We start from the raw sequence: 17,443 nt of genomic DNA on the forward strand, positions 1-17,443 counted from the left end.
CTTAAGTCAATGATAAACAATAGTGGCCAAGAGTAGCTATGTGTGACGTGTCCTTGGTGCTAAACAGTTTGTTCAAATGGAAGGGTCGACCACACCACACTGATGTATTATTTCATAACTGCACTAAGTACACAACAGTTTTTACAAACTGATTTTTAAATGACAGCGCTAAAACCTTTTCGTGACGTTATTGGCATTTAGGACAAAGGAATGCCCTGCCACTTCATCGTGTTAAAGGGAACATTAATAATATTGTGAGGAGGACTCTGGTCACCCCTGATTTAAGGGATAGACCGAGACATGGAAAAAGGAGGGGGGGTGGGGGGGGGGGGGGGGGGGGGGCACTATGCACGATTTGACACATCAATTAACTTCTGAAAAACAGAAACTTAAAAAAATATTGATTCATCAAGGAAAACATGGTTTAAGGGTTTTATAATAACCAGGTTTTTTTTATAAAATGGATTTATGTATAGTACATTCACACAAGATTAATATTAAAGATAATATTTAAAGCTGTTACCAGCGTATCAACATTATCTCCAGGTGAAACAGCAAACCCAAATATGATAAGGGGAGATAACTCTTGCCCAGACCATAATATCATGATTAGAAGCAAGATAAAGGGAAATAACTGCATAGTATAAATACGCTCTCATACTATCACATCCCATACAGTATGGACAAAAACCACGGTATCAAACCTTTTTAACCAACTTAATACGCGAATGTTAACAATCCCACAGTAAGACAATAACTGAAATACTTTAAAACAGCGTAATACTCAAACATCAGGACAATACGCACCACACTCCACTACACTCTCGTCGCTCCCATCCGGGCACTCGCTGATCCCATTACACACGAGCGTCCGGTTTATACAGGGCGTCTCTATGTCGTGGCACATGAACACACCCTCAAAATTACATCTTTCATCCTTCTTTTCGTATACATCTAGGACATCAAACGCTGCAAAAAAAGGAGAACATTATGGATCTGTATGCTAAAGGTGAAGGTTTAATTGGAAAATAACTTCTCAATTGTCGAAATCGCCAATATCTGGATCCGGTTCCATTGGTCTTAAGCCCGAATTGTAGCGGACATTAACTAGATCACGGAAGTACATGACATGAATAAAAAATACTCGAATAAAATACTGGTTATTGTTTGTTGTTGCCCATGTGACTCACAGACAGCTCAACTCTTATGATACTAGGCTGCATTACAGGTTTTCCGTTTATCACACATATTCACCGCTCATGGATAAGGTGCATATTTCATATACAGCTCAGACCGATAGTTATAGAAAGTTTTGATACCACGGTGATAGATATTTAAAGTACAAATTTTATATCACGCTCACGAATACGGTGGACGCTATATGTATTTTGTTGATGGATAAGTACAAATTTCACGTACCTAACCGACAGATGAAGTACAAAATCTAATGTGTCCTGCTGATGAATACAAAAACATGGATACGACGATAGGATGAAAGGATCTAGAAACAGTACTCCTATCAAACAAAATTGAGCGAACCCAGTTAGCACTGCTAATTGTTACGCAAGGACGATACCTCGTGGCACGTTTACTGTTTGCTCGCCGTCCAGAGGAAGTGAGTTGGGTGGAAAGTATGCACGTTAGATTAATTCGTCGTAATAGTACATGGCGTGATTTCTGAATCCTGAGGAATTCACGTCACATGTCCGATTCAACACCTCGCGGATCAACTGTTGTGGGTTGGACGCTGTTTTGGTGAGGTGATGTTGGTATAGATAAGCCACAACACACAGCAAGTGTATACGATTATCCCAAACGCAGCATCAGCATCGTGACCCCCTAAAGGCATGGCACCATATTGTCTAGTCATCACACTTTAGCAGAAGTATGGCTATTGCTGACATTTCTAAGCGATGGAAGTGACACATGCTCCCTGCGGCTGCGATTGTAAGTCCTGCGTAAACTTCACTTAATTGTTAAGTACTGACATACGTGCCGATAGCGATTTGAGCGAATGGACATATAGTGTTTGATTAAATATTGTTTTGGATCAGTGCCAGATGTTTTGGTGTTGTGTAAGTATCACAACTCTGAGGTATGTCTTTCAACGTGGGGGGCTATATCACCTTGTCGTTCCGGATGTGGCTGTAATGGGTTCTAATTGTAGGAAACCGCACATTCAAAAGCGGTGTTGTATTCTCTGATCACTGACGATGAACGATATGAGACGTTGCGGGAAATAGCGGTCAAAACTGCGTCGACATTGTCCCCAGGGCTGACATGGATTCGAGTCAAGCTTCACAGAAGCTGTCCCAGGTATTTGGGTCTCAAACACCTTGTCCCTACGTGTTAACAACAATCCAGTACAATTATTACGAACGATATAACTGTTCAGCATTGTAGATGGCAGAAAGTAAATTCGAAAACGTACAAATTTGTGCTTACTAATATCATATGTTGTGTTTAGTAGCAGAGTAACATAAACGATAAGTGAGTGAGGTTAGTTTTAGCATCATCACGGCGGGGACACCAGAAATGGGTTTCACTCACTGAACTCGGGTCTTTAGCGAATGCTATATCCACATGGCTGGGTGAACATAATCATATTGTTTGATTTCAGGACCGCCACAGAATGTTGATGAAAAGTTAAGGATGACAAGAATTATGAAATGTTAGTAATACTCATCCTCTTCACAATATTTGTTCGACAGCAGACAAAATTTATTTGTTTTATTTTCTTTTGATCTCCATTCTTAGCGGTATATTTTTCAGGACAATTTCTAACATTAAAATATTAATATTTCATATATATTTCTACAGTTCTTACTTGGAAATGATAAAGTATCACAAACGTTACATGGCTGAAGACAGTCCGATGTGGTGAGATACGCATTGCTATGATTGTCATATATATGATCGATCGTGCCCTTGACACAATCGAATATCATTCACACTATCAGACGATCCAGTGATTCGTATCATCAGGCATTCGCATATCGATACGGCTATTACGGGGTATTAACGAAGTCCTCTAGCCTAAAATAGCTACTTTTAAGCCATGTCGTCCACGGGCAGTACGGCTATTTCAGAATACATAAACACACAGAAATACTTCTTACAGAAAACCGGACATTTATGTGACAATGCGATTGACGATTAATACGCTTGATAAAGCGGATGGACATTGGCATGCAAAACTTGTGTCGTGGATAATCCGAATGGCAAATAGAAACAATCAATAGAAGAAATTAGTGTTGTCTAAACGCCAGGAAACAGGGTTTAGTCGAATCACTGGCTTAATCGAGACAGATGTGTCCACAGGTGAATAAAGTTTAAGAGGACCCCTTTAGTATAAACGCAGGAAATATTGTTTGTGTTGGAAATCTCTCATCAGGGATTCGACATCACATCTGTGAACAAGATTACGTGATACATTTATTATCAGAGGACTTGGAGAGAGGTCAGACGTCGACATGACCAGGATATAGAGTTGAGTTGTCCTGACGATTATGTTATACAATCTATATACTATGTATATTACTGTTGTATTGATTCTCTCTATATAATACTTCCAGACGGACGTGTATATAATACCTTGCAGATTACAAGGTTGTCAACGATATTTACCTGTCATTTGGAACCGACTGTTGTACCTATGCTGTATACATTTTATGTGCAACTAGTAACTACTGATTGTCGGCGTGATACCGTCACCATTAGTGGCGTCTCGTTTAATGACGTCACGTATGACGTCGTCTCGGTCATGCTGAAACTATTCGTCTAACGAAACCGTCAATGCATGTTACCACTTTGTATGTAATGTAATCTTTGTATATAAAAGTAATTACTATTTTAACGTGGTGTCATTCTGGTATTAAGAATTATGTACAAGTATGCAAACACCCAAAATATGACACCAAAATTCACAAACATAAAAATGAAGTGATAAAACTCTACTGGGAACAAACGGCGACAAAAATAACGATTGGCCTAAACGTCGCAAAAAACAAAAAAACAAAAAAACAAAACAAAACAAAACGAAGCTACTTTTTCAGATGACCCACAATATGCACGTGCATACTGACGTTACAAAACAGCAAAGCGACACGTGAGCAACGCTATAGTAAAAAGAACAGAAACAAATTACCACACCGTCATTGCCAGAACCTTTGACTGCACCCGAGCGACTGTCATCAGTTTGGGGAGACGACGAAAACAACGGCAATACACCAGGCCTTAGAGTGGTCCGCCAGTGATGACATTTCATCTGAGAAACTGTTTTGCAACGGAGACATCAACGGCAGCGACGGTACAATGGCATCGTATCAGTCGACATACAGTGTACGAGAACATGGTATTCGAGCGCGTCGATCGTACCACTGAGTGCATCTGACTCTTCAAAACCCACTGTCGTCGACATTGGCAAGGCTAGTTCGACGCTAGGTGATTGGAGACGTTGCGTGATTGTGATTTTCATCAACGAACGTCTGCGTCTCCGAGTTGCGTTCAAGAGGACCAGCCATTTGGAGCCGAGAGCGCGATGGTGTAGGGGTGATCTACGGCGATCTCTATACGAGACGTGTGGTTATACATATCAAGCTGAATGCTCGAAGATACAGGGGTGAGTTTCTAAAGTAGTCATGTTGCCACTTATCGAGCAACAACTACTTGCCATTGTCCACCAGCACCAGAACGCAAGGCCTCATAGAGCAAGACTAACAAACGACTTCATGCATAACGCTAACATCGTTGTTTTGTCGCGACCAGCATATTCTCCAGCCATGAATCCAATAGTACACATATAGAACTGACTGGATCTACAAATAAGAATGCTACCAGCGCCACCTGCAGCCGTCACCGCTGAGAAACTGGAACAGTGTGTCCTACAAGGATGTCAACAGGTCACGCGTTCAGACTATGATACCACAAACGGTACTGTCGACAATGTCACACAAACTGTACTGTCGACTTTGCATAAAATGAAATTGTGTACATATGCTGTAGAATTGAATATTTCTGAACGCTAGCATATATTATCAAGAAAATGATATGTGTAATGTCGTAATTAGGTTCTTAGTAATGTTGCTTTTTCTTTGTACTACACATTATGAGTGGTTTGTAAATATTAATGCGACACAGTCTGGTGTCCAACGGCAACGAACGTAGCTATATTCAGCACAAAGTGAAGATCATTCTAAAGACGCAGTATCCAAGGTTTTTATGGAAGTCTAATTAAAATGCGGAGGATTTGATGAATTAAGAAAACTCGATAATGATGTCTTTGATCTGACAGATTTACACAAACAACCTACGCAGCTTTACTCAGCCAATAGCCCACGCCTGAGATTGAAACAGTAGCTGAAAAAACTAAAAGTACACAGACCACTGACAGTGTGCTTTCTGCATTGCCTGTTAATAGTTCAAGGGAGTTCAGCTTTGTCGTTTGTTGCAATTACTCTGAAATATTGCTTACGAGAAATGATTTCCTACGTAGCGGGACCTAATACCAGGCCAAGAGACCGTCTGTGAATTTAAATATACACCACAAGCCCATTGTGGGCTTTTTATGTGAGGGATGTTGAGTTTTCATCTAAGATCCAACTGCGACCGTCATTCAACGAAAGGACACAGGTTAACCACCTTCATGAAGGGAACTATCTGAGGAACGAGGGGCGTCCTGCACAATATTTCGTGTAAGCCGGGAACTGTAATTATAAGGGGATCATAATAATTTTAGGGAGTCAAGGATTTAAACGCATAAAAATGTAAATTAAACGCTGTTATTACAACACACACCAGTCGGTGTAGGCTTGGGTGTATAAATCAGTAAGAACAAGCAATACAAAGAGCCAGTGCTATGGATAATAGTTGTGTCAATCATTTTCTAAAAGGTGAGCGGATAGTCAATGGTCGAATCCCGGTGTGGAGAAACCAAACACATGAGACCTACGTCTCTTACTGCTTTGTGACCCTTCCTGGGCATTTTACTTCGTCCGCACTGCATTCAGTCGATCCAGCTGTTTAAAATGAGTTCCTGAGACGTGGATTACGGCGTCGACTTTGAAAGTGCGATTCCGTCAGGGTAGTAATGCAAGGCCAGAGAATACAATTGCGTTGGATTCTAGGCGCAAATATTAGCATTATTACTATTATTGTTGCTAATAGTGGCGTAAATCCAAACGCATTCGCTATAGTTATTCTAGTGGCATGTCTTCCTTTAATGGATATGTGATCTCTCAAACTGCAAGGGTGCTATAGGAATAGAAAGTTACATTCGTGTTCAGCGGGCCTGGATGTCGTGATTCGACGTTCATTCGAATCTCATATAGACATGATTGTACTGGTTTTGGTTCTTGTTTCTTTAGTATCCACCAATGTCCGCAACATTCGTTTTGCATTCCTTTCGCTTCATGCTGACACGCTATCGTGCAACTGAAATGCTGTGCAATGCGACATGCAACTCAACATATCCACTTAAACATAACTTATCAGATGAAATATCGTCTAACAGATAAAGAAATAAAATCCTGTTGATCTTCGGGATGTTCCGTGATGTTTGGGAGAAATACTATCTGTTGAAATAAGTATTGGGTTCCAGCAATCAACATCTACATGTCGCCATTCTTCGCAGACTTTAAACTGTGCGAACACATAGGATATTGCGTTTCAGTCTTCCAACGGAGAATTTGGCTAGACGGAATTCTCGTTAAAAAGACAACGGCATTACTGAACATAGATTCGACATTGCGAGAATTACAAGACGAGAGTTAAATGAGTGGATGCTAGAATTCAGAAAGAACCTCTGATAGACGATTAACTCCTGTGGGTTTAATAACAAACATTCGTGAAAGTTATGAGGGGGAATAATGGCTGTTTTGTTTGTTTATTGTTTAACGAAGCATTATTCCAGCTCTATGGTGATCTGTAAACAATCGGTCTGGACCACACAATGTGGTGATTGAAAACGTGAACATCGATTTGGGAAGTTGGGATACAATGACATACAAAACCAAGTCAGGTGTTTGGCTTTCCAACGCCGTCAGTCTCGTTTTATGCTAATCATGGGTTTAAGAAAAGTCCTGAAAGCACTGATAACCCACCAAGTAATAACACACGGACGAGAGGAACATTTGTTCTGTGTCAAATCACCTTCATGTGGTTTCCCTTTGTTGCATGTGCAAAATATAATGAGTTGTTCAAAAGGTCAGTTGCTCTTATTGTGAAACCTTTACACGCATAACGTACTGAATGCGTGCAGTATACTGCTGGGCATATGGTCATTACAGGACCAGTAGGGATGTCAGTTGACGAACAAGAGAGTCATGACATTGAATAAGATGTTTCTAGAAACCATTACACAGCCTCCCATGGCCTTATGCACAATTGGCAAATGAATGAACGAAACACTTAGGTTGATAGTTATGAGTATAGTTACCATATTTGCGGATATATGAGTCATAAATATAACAGAGTAATCAAAAGAAACTTAAACTGGTAACATTTTCCGGTTTTATTAATTACGTGCGCGCCCTAGACATAAGGAAATCCAAGATTCGCAAGCTAATGATAGACATGACTGTTTAAATGTCAACGGGCGAGGAGCGGGTGGGGAGAGTTTCTCGTGGTGGAAAGAGGCATTCTCCTTCATCTGAACAGACTAAAAAAAGTCGGAACAGACAGACGTACTTGTAGGGTCTATTTTCAAAAACTTCATATAAAAGCAAATATTTATTTCTGATAGTACAGGGATTCTTCGTGAACCGTGAACCAAGTGATAAGTATGTTACAGAGATCAACACCTGTGCTAACTGAGAGATGGATATCACAATAAATTCCAAATAAGTCATATTTACCCAAGATTACAAACAGAAACGCTATGTGGAGTTTACACTCAGAGATAAACTCAAGAGCCGATCGTCACCAATCGCTGATCGATATCGCCGATGTCTAGCATATGTCTCGTTCCCAGGAAATCTCTGCTCATGCTCTAGCGGGTTGCGATAGCTTCACAAAGTGTCGGAATGGGATGGAAAGACTTCACGAAAGTTCTGGCTTTACCGCAATAGCTCGTGGCTTCTCGTGGCTTTTAATAGAACTATTTCTGGCTGCACATTCTATTATGTAGATAGACAACCAGGAAGCTGAGCTCGATGGGTGGACACACAGATACACGTGTATTCCCAACATGCATTTGTCAAAACCTCCGACTGTCTCATCAATCTCCGGAAATTACTTACAGAGACGTAACGTGTTAGGAAAGAATATATCAGGAACATAAAAGTAGAGATTTGTCTCTTTTTTGCACATTTTTGATTTATTTGAGGTCGTCTATCGAAACCCTGCTCGTTTTGAAATATGCAATTGCAAATGTTTGAACAATATAAGTCTGACAAGCTTGTAGTTACCTTAGGATTAACGTGTTTACAGAAAGCCTTTTTCAGTATAAAATAAAGCTTATTTTACTTTAGATAACAAGATGAAGTCTAAATAACTCATGAATGCGTCAAAACCAGTGGCAAGCGAACGCACTATCCACAGCCCGCGTCACTGACATCAGGATCATCCAAGTACAACGTGACCTATCATGATCTCTACCAATATTTCTGCTCTCGACACACCCGTCACTCCTGGCCACAGAGCTACCCCATAACGACAGCGAAAGCATACGCAGAAATTGGTTGACCACAACGCATTAAGCCAGGAACGTTATTCCTGACGCAATCTGATTATCGTGCACGAAGCTCACACCTATAAAACTGCGCAAGCGTGGAAGGAAACTGTAAAATACTTTAGCAGATTTACCCACACGAAAGGACCTTCGTCCAAAATAACCTCAATAAACATTTCGGGAACATGCAAAAATCACCCTTATCAATGCATGGTGCATGTATTACGGTTTTTTTCTGTCTCTCCACCCAAACACTTTCCAGAGAACATCACGCCGGCCTTTTGAAATAAATGGTTCATTCCTTAAAAATGTAATCATGATGAGGACGCACATGCAGATGCTTCTTTGCCATTCCAAGAGTATAGAGTCTTGAACCCTTGTGAAATGGGTCCATCTTCCAGTGTCTATTAACGCAGGCATGCAGGTCACAGATGGCATGACAGGATCGTGGTGTTTACATCGTTGACACAGTATCATCAGCAACGTGGGTTCTTGAGTAGGGACGCCTATGCATATGCATTGTGATGCTTTGGCAACGTGAGATAAAAAAAACTTCCATGCCAAGTAGAGTTATCAGATGAGTATTCGGGTTCGCTGGATTTCCGACGCTCATCCAAAACCTAGTAGTAATGTTATGGAAATAACAGGTACTCATTCAAAAGCATGGCTTTTAACGCCTCTCTCCCCTTGATTCTTCTATTTCTCGCTCACTCTCTTCCTCTCACTCTAGACTCTCTGTCTCTCCTTTTCTCTCTGTGTCTCTCTTTTCGATTTCGACTGCCTCTTCGTTTCTTTGTTTCTCTCTTCCTTTTTCCCACCTGTCTCTCCTTTTCTCTCTGTGTCTCTCTCCTTTTGATTTCGTCTGTCTCTTCGTTTCTCTTTCTCTCTCTACCCTTTTTTTCGTCTCTCTCTCGCCCTCTCTGAATCTCTTATTTTTTGTCTCTCTTTTTGAGTTCGCCTGTCTCATCCTCCGATTTGGTCTGTCTTTACCCCCTCTATCTGTTTGTCTCTCTCTCTGTTTCTTTCTTTCCCTCTGTCCCACCTTTTTTCCTTCCCCTCCCACTTTCACACATAGGTTAACGAGGAGAAGCATCTCCCACGTACATTAACCTGACAAGATTGCACACAACTAGGCGTCTGTGAAAGGGCCCTCCTATAAAGCAACTACCGCTTAACGACGAGTGGGAGGTATCGTTGTTTATCACGTATCTGCTGGTGTACTCAATGATGTGTGCCCATGCTGGCAATGTTATTATACTGGAAGCTATTTCTATCAAACCGTTGTCTATTGCAGTCTCTCTTGGATATGTGAGTTCTGAAACGGTATGAGCGTGGCTATTACATTTCCTTGGCAAACTGCGCATTGCTAGCGTCTACCGATAGACGTTTGTGCTGTGCCTCAAGTATTGATTTTAGAGCTGTTAAAGTATTTTGCATTGGTTTTATCATTGAGTTCTCTGAATGTTAAGATTAAAGGACGGATGTGAGTTTAATTCTGCTCCAGTATTATGTATGGTTTGACATTGAAAACATATTTTGCAACAAACCTTGATGATGGACAGGAATGATTTGAAACGACAAATATCTTTTGGCAGATACTTATTTTTTTTCATCAAGAATTCTTTTCTTTTTCTCTTGGCATTTACTCAATCTGTTAAATGATTACTGGTCGACTTTTAATGACCTGAGATGAAGAAAACATGTTTGTGTTAATTTCTTTTACAGGAAACATTCCTTCCACAAAGTTGTGGTTTCACTCAGACCCTTCCTGAGTTAATATTGCCACATAGACACATATTTTGTCTTTGACAGTATATTGGAGATGCGTTCTTTGTAGGCCATACTATGCCTTTTATTGTCTCTGAGCTCAGTCAGCAAGGATTCCGTGTGGAATGCTCAATGGGTTTGTTATAAGCTCGGTTAGAAACGGGTCAGTGGTGTGGTATGGCGTTCCGAGGGCGTTGGACAATCCACGGTTTACCCATGAGTTTGATAGTTCTGGTCTGACTAGGTTCCTGTACCTTTGAGTAGCTGGAGTCCTGCTGTCTGCGGCACTTAACAAACACCCATGTAACCTGGGAAAAATATTCTATGATCCATGGTCGTCTTTGGCTTCACGTACCGGTAGCACAGGGATATTTCACATCATCGAAGGTGCCTCTAAGTACAGTGTAAGGTACTCATTCACCAGCTTGAAGCGAGTACGGGTTGTCTCGTCGACGGTCCTCAGTCATATACTCCTCTTGAGGTTTCCTGTATTGCTTCACCCACTGACAGGGAGCAAGTGTTTTACGTCGTCGTCCCGTTCTCGTAAGTAGTCTGTTACCTCTACTTTTGGGAGCGAACTCGTCTTGGCTCGTCGTGTGATGCATCCTCTATTGTTGCCCCTACAGAGCACCATCACATCACCCCGGGTACCTTTGTTATTTCTAGGATATTGCTATAACATATCCAGTGAGACAACACATGTGTTGTTAATGCTCCTGAAGAGTGTCGGGCAGGACCTAAGCCATGGGAATTCCCTTGAACAAGCTATCACAAACCATCACCCATACAGCATCTTTGCGATCAACACTACTTATCTACGACTGATAGGTGACTGAACAGACACTGTGACATCTATGGTAGTTGCTGGCTGCCAGTCACAAGTCTACCGGTATTGATGCTGCATGCTTCACAGGCGTCAGTGTTGCAGAACCATACATCATAACATAATTGTATTTGTTAACCTTACGTAAATTCTCGGAAAAGACGAGGTATAAGCGGTTCAGTCGTCGAAGGCGATATGGTTCGACGTGTGGAGTTGTGTCCCTTTGATATAAAACACACACCTATGACCACAGGTTCGAATCCCGATTTCCTTTGACTATGTACCTAGATTTGATAGCACCTTAATCGCACTCATTAAAGAGGTAACTCTAAACCCCGCAAAAGTGCTAATGATATAACTGAAACTGTCTTTTAAACGCCGGTAAACCCAACTCACTCAAATACTGTACGCCACTCCCTTACCCAACCCCTTACAGCAGCATTCATGTAAAAATGAACAAATTAGTGACCATATGAGACTGAACACATTTGCTTCTGGGAAAGTCCTTTTGGGTACACATGGAAAGGACATTACTCCTTACGATGCAATAATCCGGATGTGAGCGCAGAGCATTAATATTTCATACACTTGTATATTAACAAGTCACACAGGTAGTAATTAACGCTTCACTACAATTATTGATATTAGTAAAAACACAGGACATTTCCTTCAGCAAAATCTCAGGCTTTCACGAACATACCGAGAACTCAACGTGACACACTAAATCTTACACTAGCCCCAACATGATTAAAATAATCTTTCCATTAACCTTTATAAACTTTCCATCAGAGCAAAACCTGAATAAAGATTAGGAAAAGAATGCATGCGTAGATTTTCTCCCGAAGGGAATCCTATAATAATACACTTTTGTGCCTTTATGTAACTTTCAAATGCCCCAGCGGCTGTTTTTAATATAAACACTGCTTGTGGATCATTTCTTTAATGCATTCGTCAAAGTGTGTGGTGTTAAGGTGTTACTTGGGACTTCCAGTCCTTCACAGTGGCTATTATTCTTGTGCTCTCCTTACCTAAAGTCCTTTTGCTAATTAACTGAGAATGACATAGGAGGATTCACTTTCCTATTAATGTCTGCAGTGTTGGGAGTTCAAACCTCCGCTGTTCCACGTGTCCCTTATTGGACAAAAACGCCATCATCGATCAATCGAAGGTTTTACTGCATGAATTGTGACAGGAAATCCACTAAATTTGATAGCAGAAGACGACTTAATGAATTGATGTGTGATCGTGCATCGGTTCTGCAGTTACTGCAGTGCTCAGCATCTATCTTCATCAATATCATCAGCATTAGGAACTGGGGCAAAAGTCAACTGATGGCGCATCCTGCGGGTCCCGTTAAAGGGGCTCATTACGACACCGTTTCCGTATACATCGTTCCATCAGCGGGAGGCGACGGTGTATGGCCATACACAATGGTGTTTTACTTTGAATCGTGATGGATGAAGGCATGGCTCAAGTGGCATATTTTAAACCATTTTCTATACTGATAACGTCTCACTTCAGTATGAAAAATCAATGACGTATGTTGAAATTCCTGTTTGTGTTTACAAAATTGGATAGTCTACTATTTTTGGCGTACAGGTTTGCAAGAGATGCATGGTGGCTTTAAACAATGCCGACTTGACATGCACCTGAACCTGCCCTGTGGCAATTAAGCAGGAATGGCTATCATCTCGCTGAACTATTAACCGCATATGTTAGTCATTTTAATATCAGGAGACAGGCGTTGGGCTATAATGAGAGCAACTCGCGGTTACCTTCAAACTTATCAGCCTCGAGAGGCAAAGGAAAGCTATAACTGTTAAGGCGATGTTACTTACAGACTTGCGAGCCAAAGCCAGTCTGAGAGCAACACACTTTTTGTTATGTTGTTGGCCTCGAAGTTCGTCATTCCAAGTGGGCTGCGTAGATTTTAACTGTTGGCTTCGTTGAATGATGAACCGTTATCAAATCTAGTTGTCTGACCCGACAGATTTCTTCCACCTGTCGGTTGCCTGTATTTTACAGAACACGATTTGGTTATTGTGGCATCATTGTACTTTTGAGTTGTCATGTGTTTGTCATATCTGATGACAGTTTTCACATTCACATGTTCATGACGTCAAATGCCGCTCTTCACCATATCAGATATCACTTTTCGCATCTACGTAGTCATCATATCAGATAACACTATTTACGTCTACTGATCACCATGTCAGATAAAACTATTCACACCAACGTGGTCATCATAAACGATTGTATGTCTACGTGTTCACTAATATCATTCAGTCACGTGTTCACCTGTCAAATAACACTAATTACAGCTATGTGTTGATATCGTCAAACAAGGATATTCTCAGCTACACGTTGATCACGTGGAGTAGGACTATTGACAGCTGCATGCTGATCACGTCAAATAAGACTATTCACAGCTACATCCTGATCACGTCAAATAAGACTATTCACAGCTACATCCTGATCACGTCAAATAAGACTATTCACAGCTACATCCTGATCACATCAAATAAGACTATTCACTCCAATGTGTTCACCGCGCAGAAAACCCTGTTTTCATACTGATTGTCCGCAGGCGGACCAGAGAATAATTGCATACAGAAACACATCCAAATCACGAAGAATTACGTTACCTGCGGCAGAAGCGAGTCGGTATATGTCTTTTTCACCAGCTCAACATTCGTGTAAAAAGGTTTGGATGTATTTTGTGTTTATCTCGTTAAGTCCCATATTCGAAGCAAGTAAGACGCACGTGAAATTCAAACCACAACCACGATTTTCATATGCGACTAATGCCAACCTTCGCATTTCCAACCTGATTTAAATTTAGAAACCTACGTGTGTTTTGCCGTGTTTACCTCTTAGCTGTTACGTATTTGCCCGAAGAGATAAGATGTGGTTTTCAAAGCTCTTAAACACAAGGGTGCAGTTGATGCCATGTTTAGCATTGCAACGAATCTGTTCGCAGTACAATATTCACTGAATTAAATGTTTGATTCCATAACGGTCAAACCGTTCAAACATGTTATTAAGATATTTCGAATCACACGAACAAATGTACCAATCCAAATGTGGAATATATTTATGTCATAAGCAATCTGCACACTGGGAATCGTAATTTCATTCAACACAAATAGATCTCACTCCTGTAAAGTTTCAATTAGCAGTCAGCCTACTCACTGGAAGAAACAAGCAACGCGCTTACGCCCCGTGTTTTGCTAAGCTTTGAAAGGAGTTTGAATAATTCTGACCTACGGCTGTACCAGATTCTATTTATTTCATTCAGGTTAATGGCGAATCACGAACCGTTCAAATACATTTGTAGGAGAGGAGACCTAAGCTCTTCATTTCTTAATAATTCTTAGAGAGTGTCTGGATAGTTCTTTGTCGGCGGCGGTGTGACAGTCATCTCACCATTGTACTGAAAAGATTGACATGTTGGTTTGGTTTGGTTAGCACGAACAAGATAACCCGATTGTGCAATCTATTTTCGATTCATTGGATATGGATGGCCGTGTTTAATTGAAAGTTTGACCAAATACAAACAAAGTCTGGGTTTCTTATGCACCACATCCCGAAACTGTATGGTTTCTACTGACGTTCATCGCCCAAACGCCTGAATTATGCACTAAAATAGTCTATTCTAGTAGCAGTGACCAGACCTTATGCTATTGTTTCTGTAGGCCGTGCTGTCGTCCCGCAGTTCTCTTATTAAATGTATAAAATCAATAACTGCACAACTGTCTTGACGCTGTCATGTTACTTAACGCCATTTAATTCTATTGGTAAAGATGGATCTTTTCTCGAATGAAAAACAGGAAACAACATTCGCTAAAAAGGGGAAAAAGATACGTCGTGTTTGTTACACTTGGAAATCCGTGGAATTCACTTCATGTTCTTGTAGTGGTATGCTATTATTTTTCAAAGAAATGTGATTGGCTTTGACAGCAAAATCAAAAACAAATAGGAACATTTAAACTGATTCACAGTTTAAATGAAGTAACTAAAAACTATGTTAAATCAAATTCTGCTCAGTTATTATCACAATAGATATTGCGTCTGTGTGTAGCGAATCATAATTAGCCAAGACATTATCTGAAGCCAGATGTTGCTTCAGTGCCTTCTAGCGAAAACGTAAAATCTGAAATTTTAAATAAATAAAATATGAGACTACGTGCTGATTAAACTATTGTTTCGTCTCACTTGGCACTAGGGTTTGACTTTCAGCCGCGTTACAGTATGTAAAACCAATTGCTGGTCTGACCCTCCATCAAATGACTAAAATAATGCTAAGAAAGGACGATGTCCGAGACTCACCCACTAATAAGTACTTGCTTGGGGTTATGAAACGTAATGAGCAACTAAATATGGAACAGGGAACATGCCTCATATTCCTAACAGAGTCAAGAGTTCATTTCATGGAATAAAAATCACTCCGGGGCCACAGCATCTCTCAGATGATGAGGGATGAAGCTACGTGATTGGCCAGTAATTTGGTTAAAAGCCCACAGAACCAACAGGACGTCATTTGGACATAATGCAGATAATGCAAATTGAACGAAGAAATCCCTTTATTTGCTATTGGTTTATATATCTCATGACAAAAGTGAAATTTCCCATGATGCATTAAAAACCCCATCCCCAGTTTACCTGGGTTCATATTGCCAATCATTGTTAATGCTTTTCCACAAAGTCAGGTGCTATGGCCAGGAAAGGACTCCTTTCGCTGCCATGATGATTTTGTTGTCATAGCTACGGCTTGTCTGTGAGCTTGTGTTAATACGACAGGCTGACGATAGGTGCCTTGGAGACTTCTAATAAAGAGAACAAGTCTTTTGGGATGTTATCAAATTGCCAATCTTGATCACCCGATAGGGTTGCTATGCATTCAATTGAACTACCTTGGTTGTGTACTAACCCGTACGTGCACTGTTACACGCGAACTAAAGAAGCAGCTCTAGAAATAGAAATATACGTTCAAATTCAATCAGATTTGGCACTTAACTGTATATTGCATCGTTTCAACGCTGGTCGAATTCCTTATCTCACAGACTTTCTGCTTTCGTTACGTTTTAAAAGCATTCAATGGAATTGATGTCGGATTCTGAGTCTACGAATTTGCATGTTTCGTGACCCTATATCGTGCCGCCGTCACTGTCAGCCTCGTTGCCCACGACGTAACCGTGTCGTGTTAATCTTGTCGCCTTTTTAACAGGTGATTCATGTAACTTGCACACATACATTAACGATAATAGACTAAGTGTATTTTGATGACTGACATATATGACAAACTACTTCATTTTACGAATGCTTTATTACCTGAAACTTAAGACATTCGTGAGATGCAACAACAAAATTTAAAGTGTGATAAATACATTTTACAAGACGAAATATTTTTCATATTTTTAAAGGAAAATCAATTCTATTGAAAATATTCGTCGTGTGTCATTTCGGCACAACAGGCTGATATTATTTCCGAATGTTCACTTGGATTTTTCTAGCACTAAGGGCATAAAAACCAGAATGTATTGTGCCTGAAAAAACTTTTTAAAAGGATTGCCTGACATTCTAAAAAGTGATGTAAACATGCGAGGCAGATGTATCGTCGCAGTTATCATGGACAGTCAGCTGAAAGCCGACAGTTATTGGGGTGGTCGGGTAAGCAGAATTTCAAGGCGTCCACTTGTCTCAAAGAAGACCCGGGTTCGAATGTCAGCATGGGTAAAACATGTGAAGCACATTTCTGGTGTACCACGCCGTGATATTGCTGGAATAGTTTTGAAAGCGGCGGCGTTAGAACAGACTCACTCACTCACCATTTCAAATTGCAGGTCCATCAATTCCCCTTATATTACAGTTAAACGTTTTGGTAATGGTTTTAAACATTACATATCCACCGATTTGATTCCCCACCTGGCATAAAGTGTCAACAAGTACCCACAAGGCCTTCAAACATATACTGTTACATGCGGCCGACGGTCATACCATCGTAGGAATTATCTGTAAATTGTTTGTGCCATCACTTTATGTCAGCACTTACAAAGAAAGGACTTAATAAAGTCAGTATCTGTCCATGCAGTGCCTTCAGTAATTAGCGGACGACGTCACAATCTTTCTTTTTGGCTGAGACGCCTAGTAAACAAAATGTAGAAAAAATCTATTACTCATGTATT

At 40.6% G+C, this 17,443-nt stretch overlaps 1 protein-coding gene across 1 annotated transcript in view; it reads right to left on the reverse strand.

The window, feature by feature from the left end:
* Nucleotides 1-17,443, reverse strand: part of LOC137277490 (G-protein coupled receptor GRL101-like) — an 80,328-nt gene that overhangs the window by 19,648 nt on the left and 43,237 nt on the right. The window contains exon 2 of the mRNA XM_067809234.1: nucleotides 808-969. Coding sequence (XP_067665335.1) covers nucleotides 808-969 — 162 coding nt within the window. The remainder of the gene's footprint in view (nucleotides 1-807; nucleotides 970-17,443) is intronic.

This window comes from Haliotis asinina, chromosome 3 (assembly GCF_037392515.1).
Source record: "Haliotis asinina isolate JCU_RB_2024 chromosome 3, JCU_Hal_asi_v2, whole genome shotgun sequence".
Classification (NCBI taxonomy): domain Eukaryota; kingdom Metazoa; phylum Mollusca; class Gastropoda; order Lepetellida; family Haliotidae; genus Haliotis; species Haliotis asinina.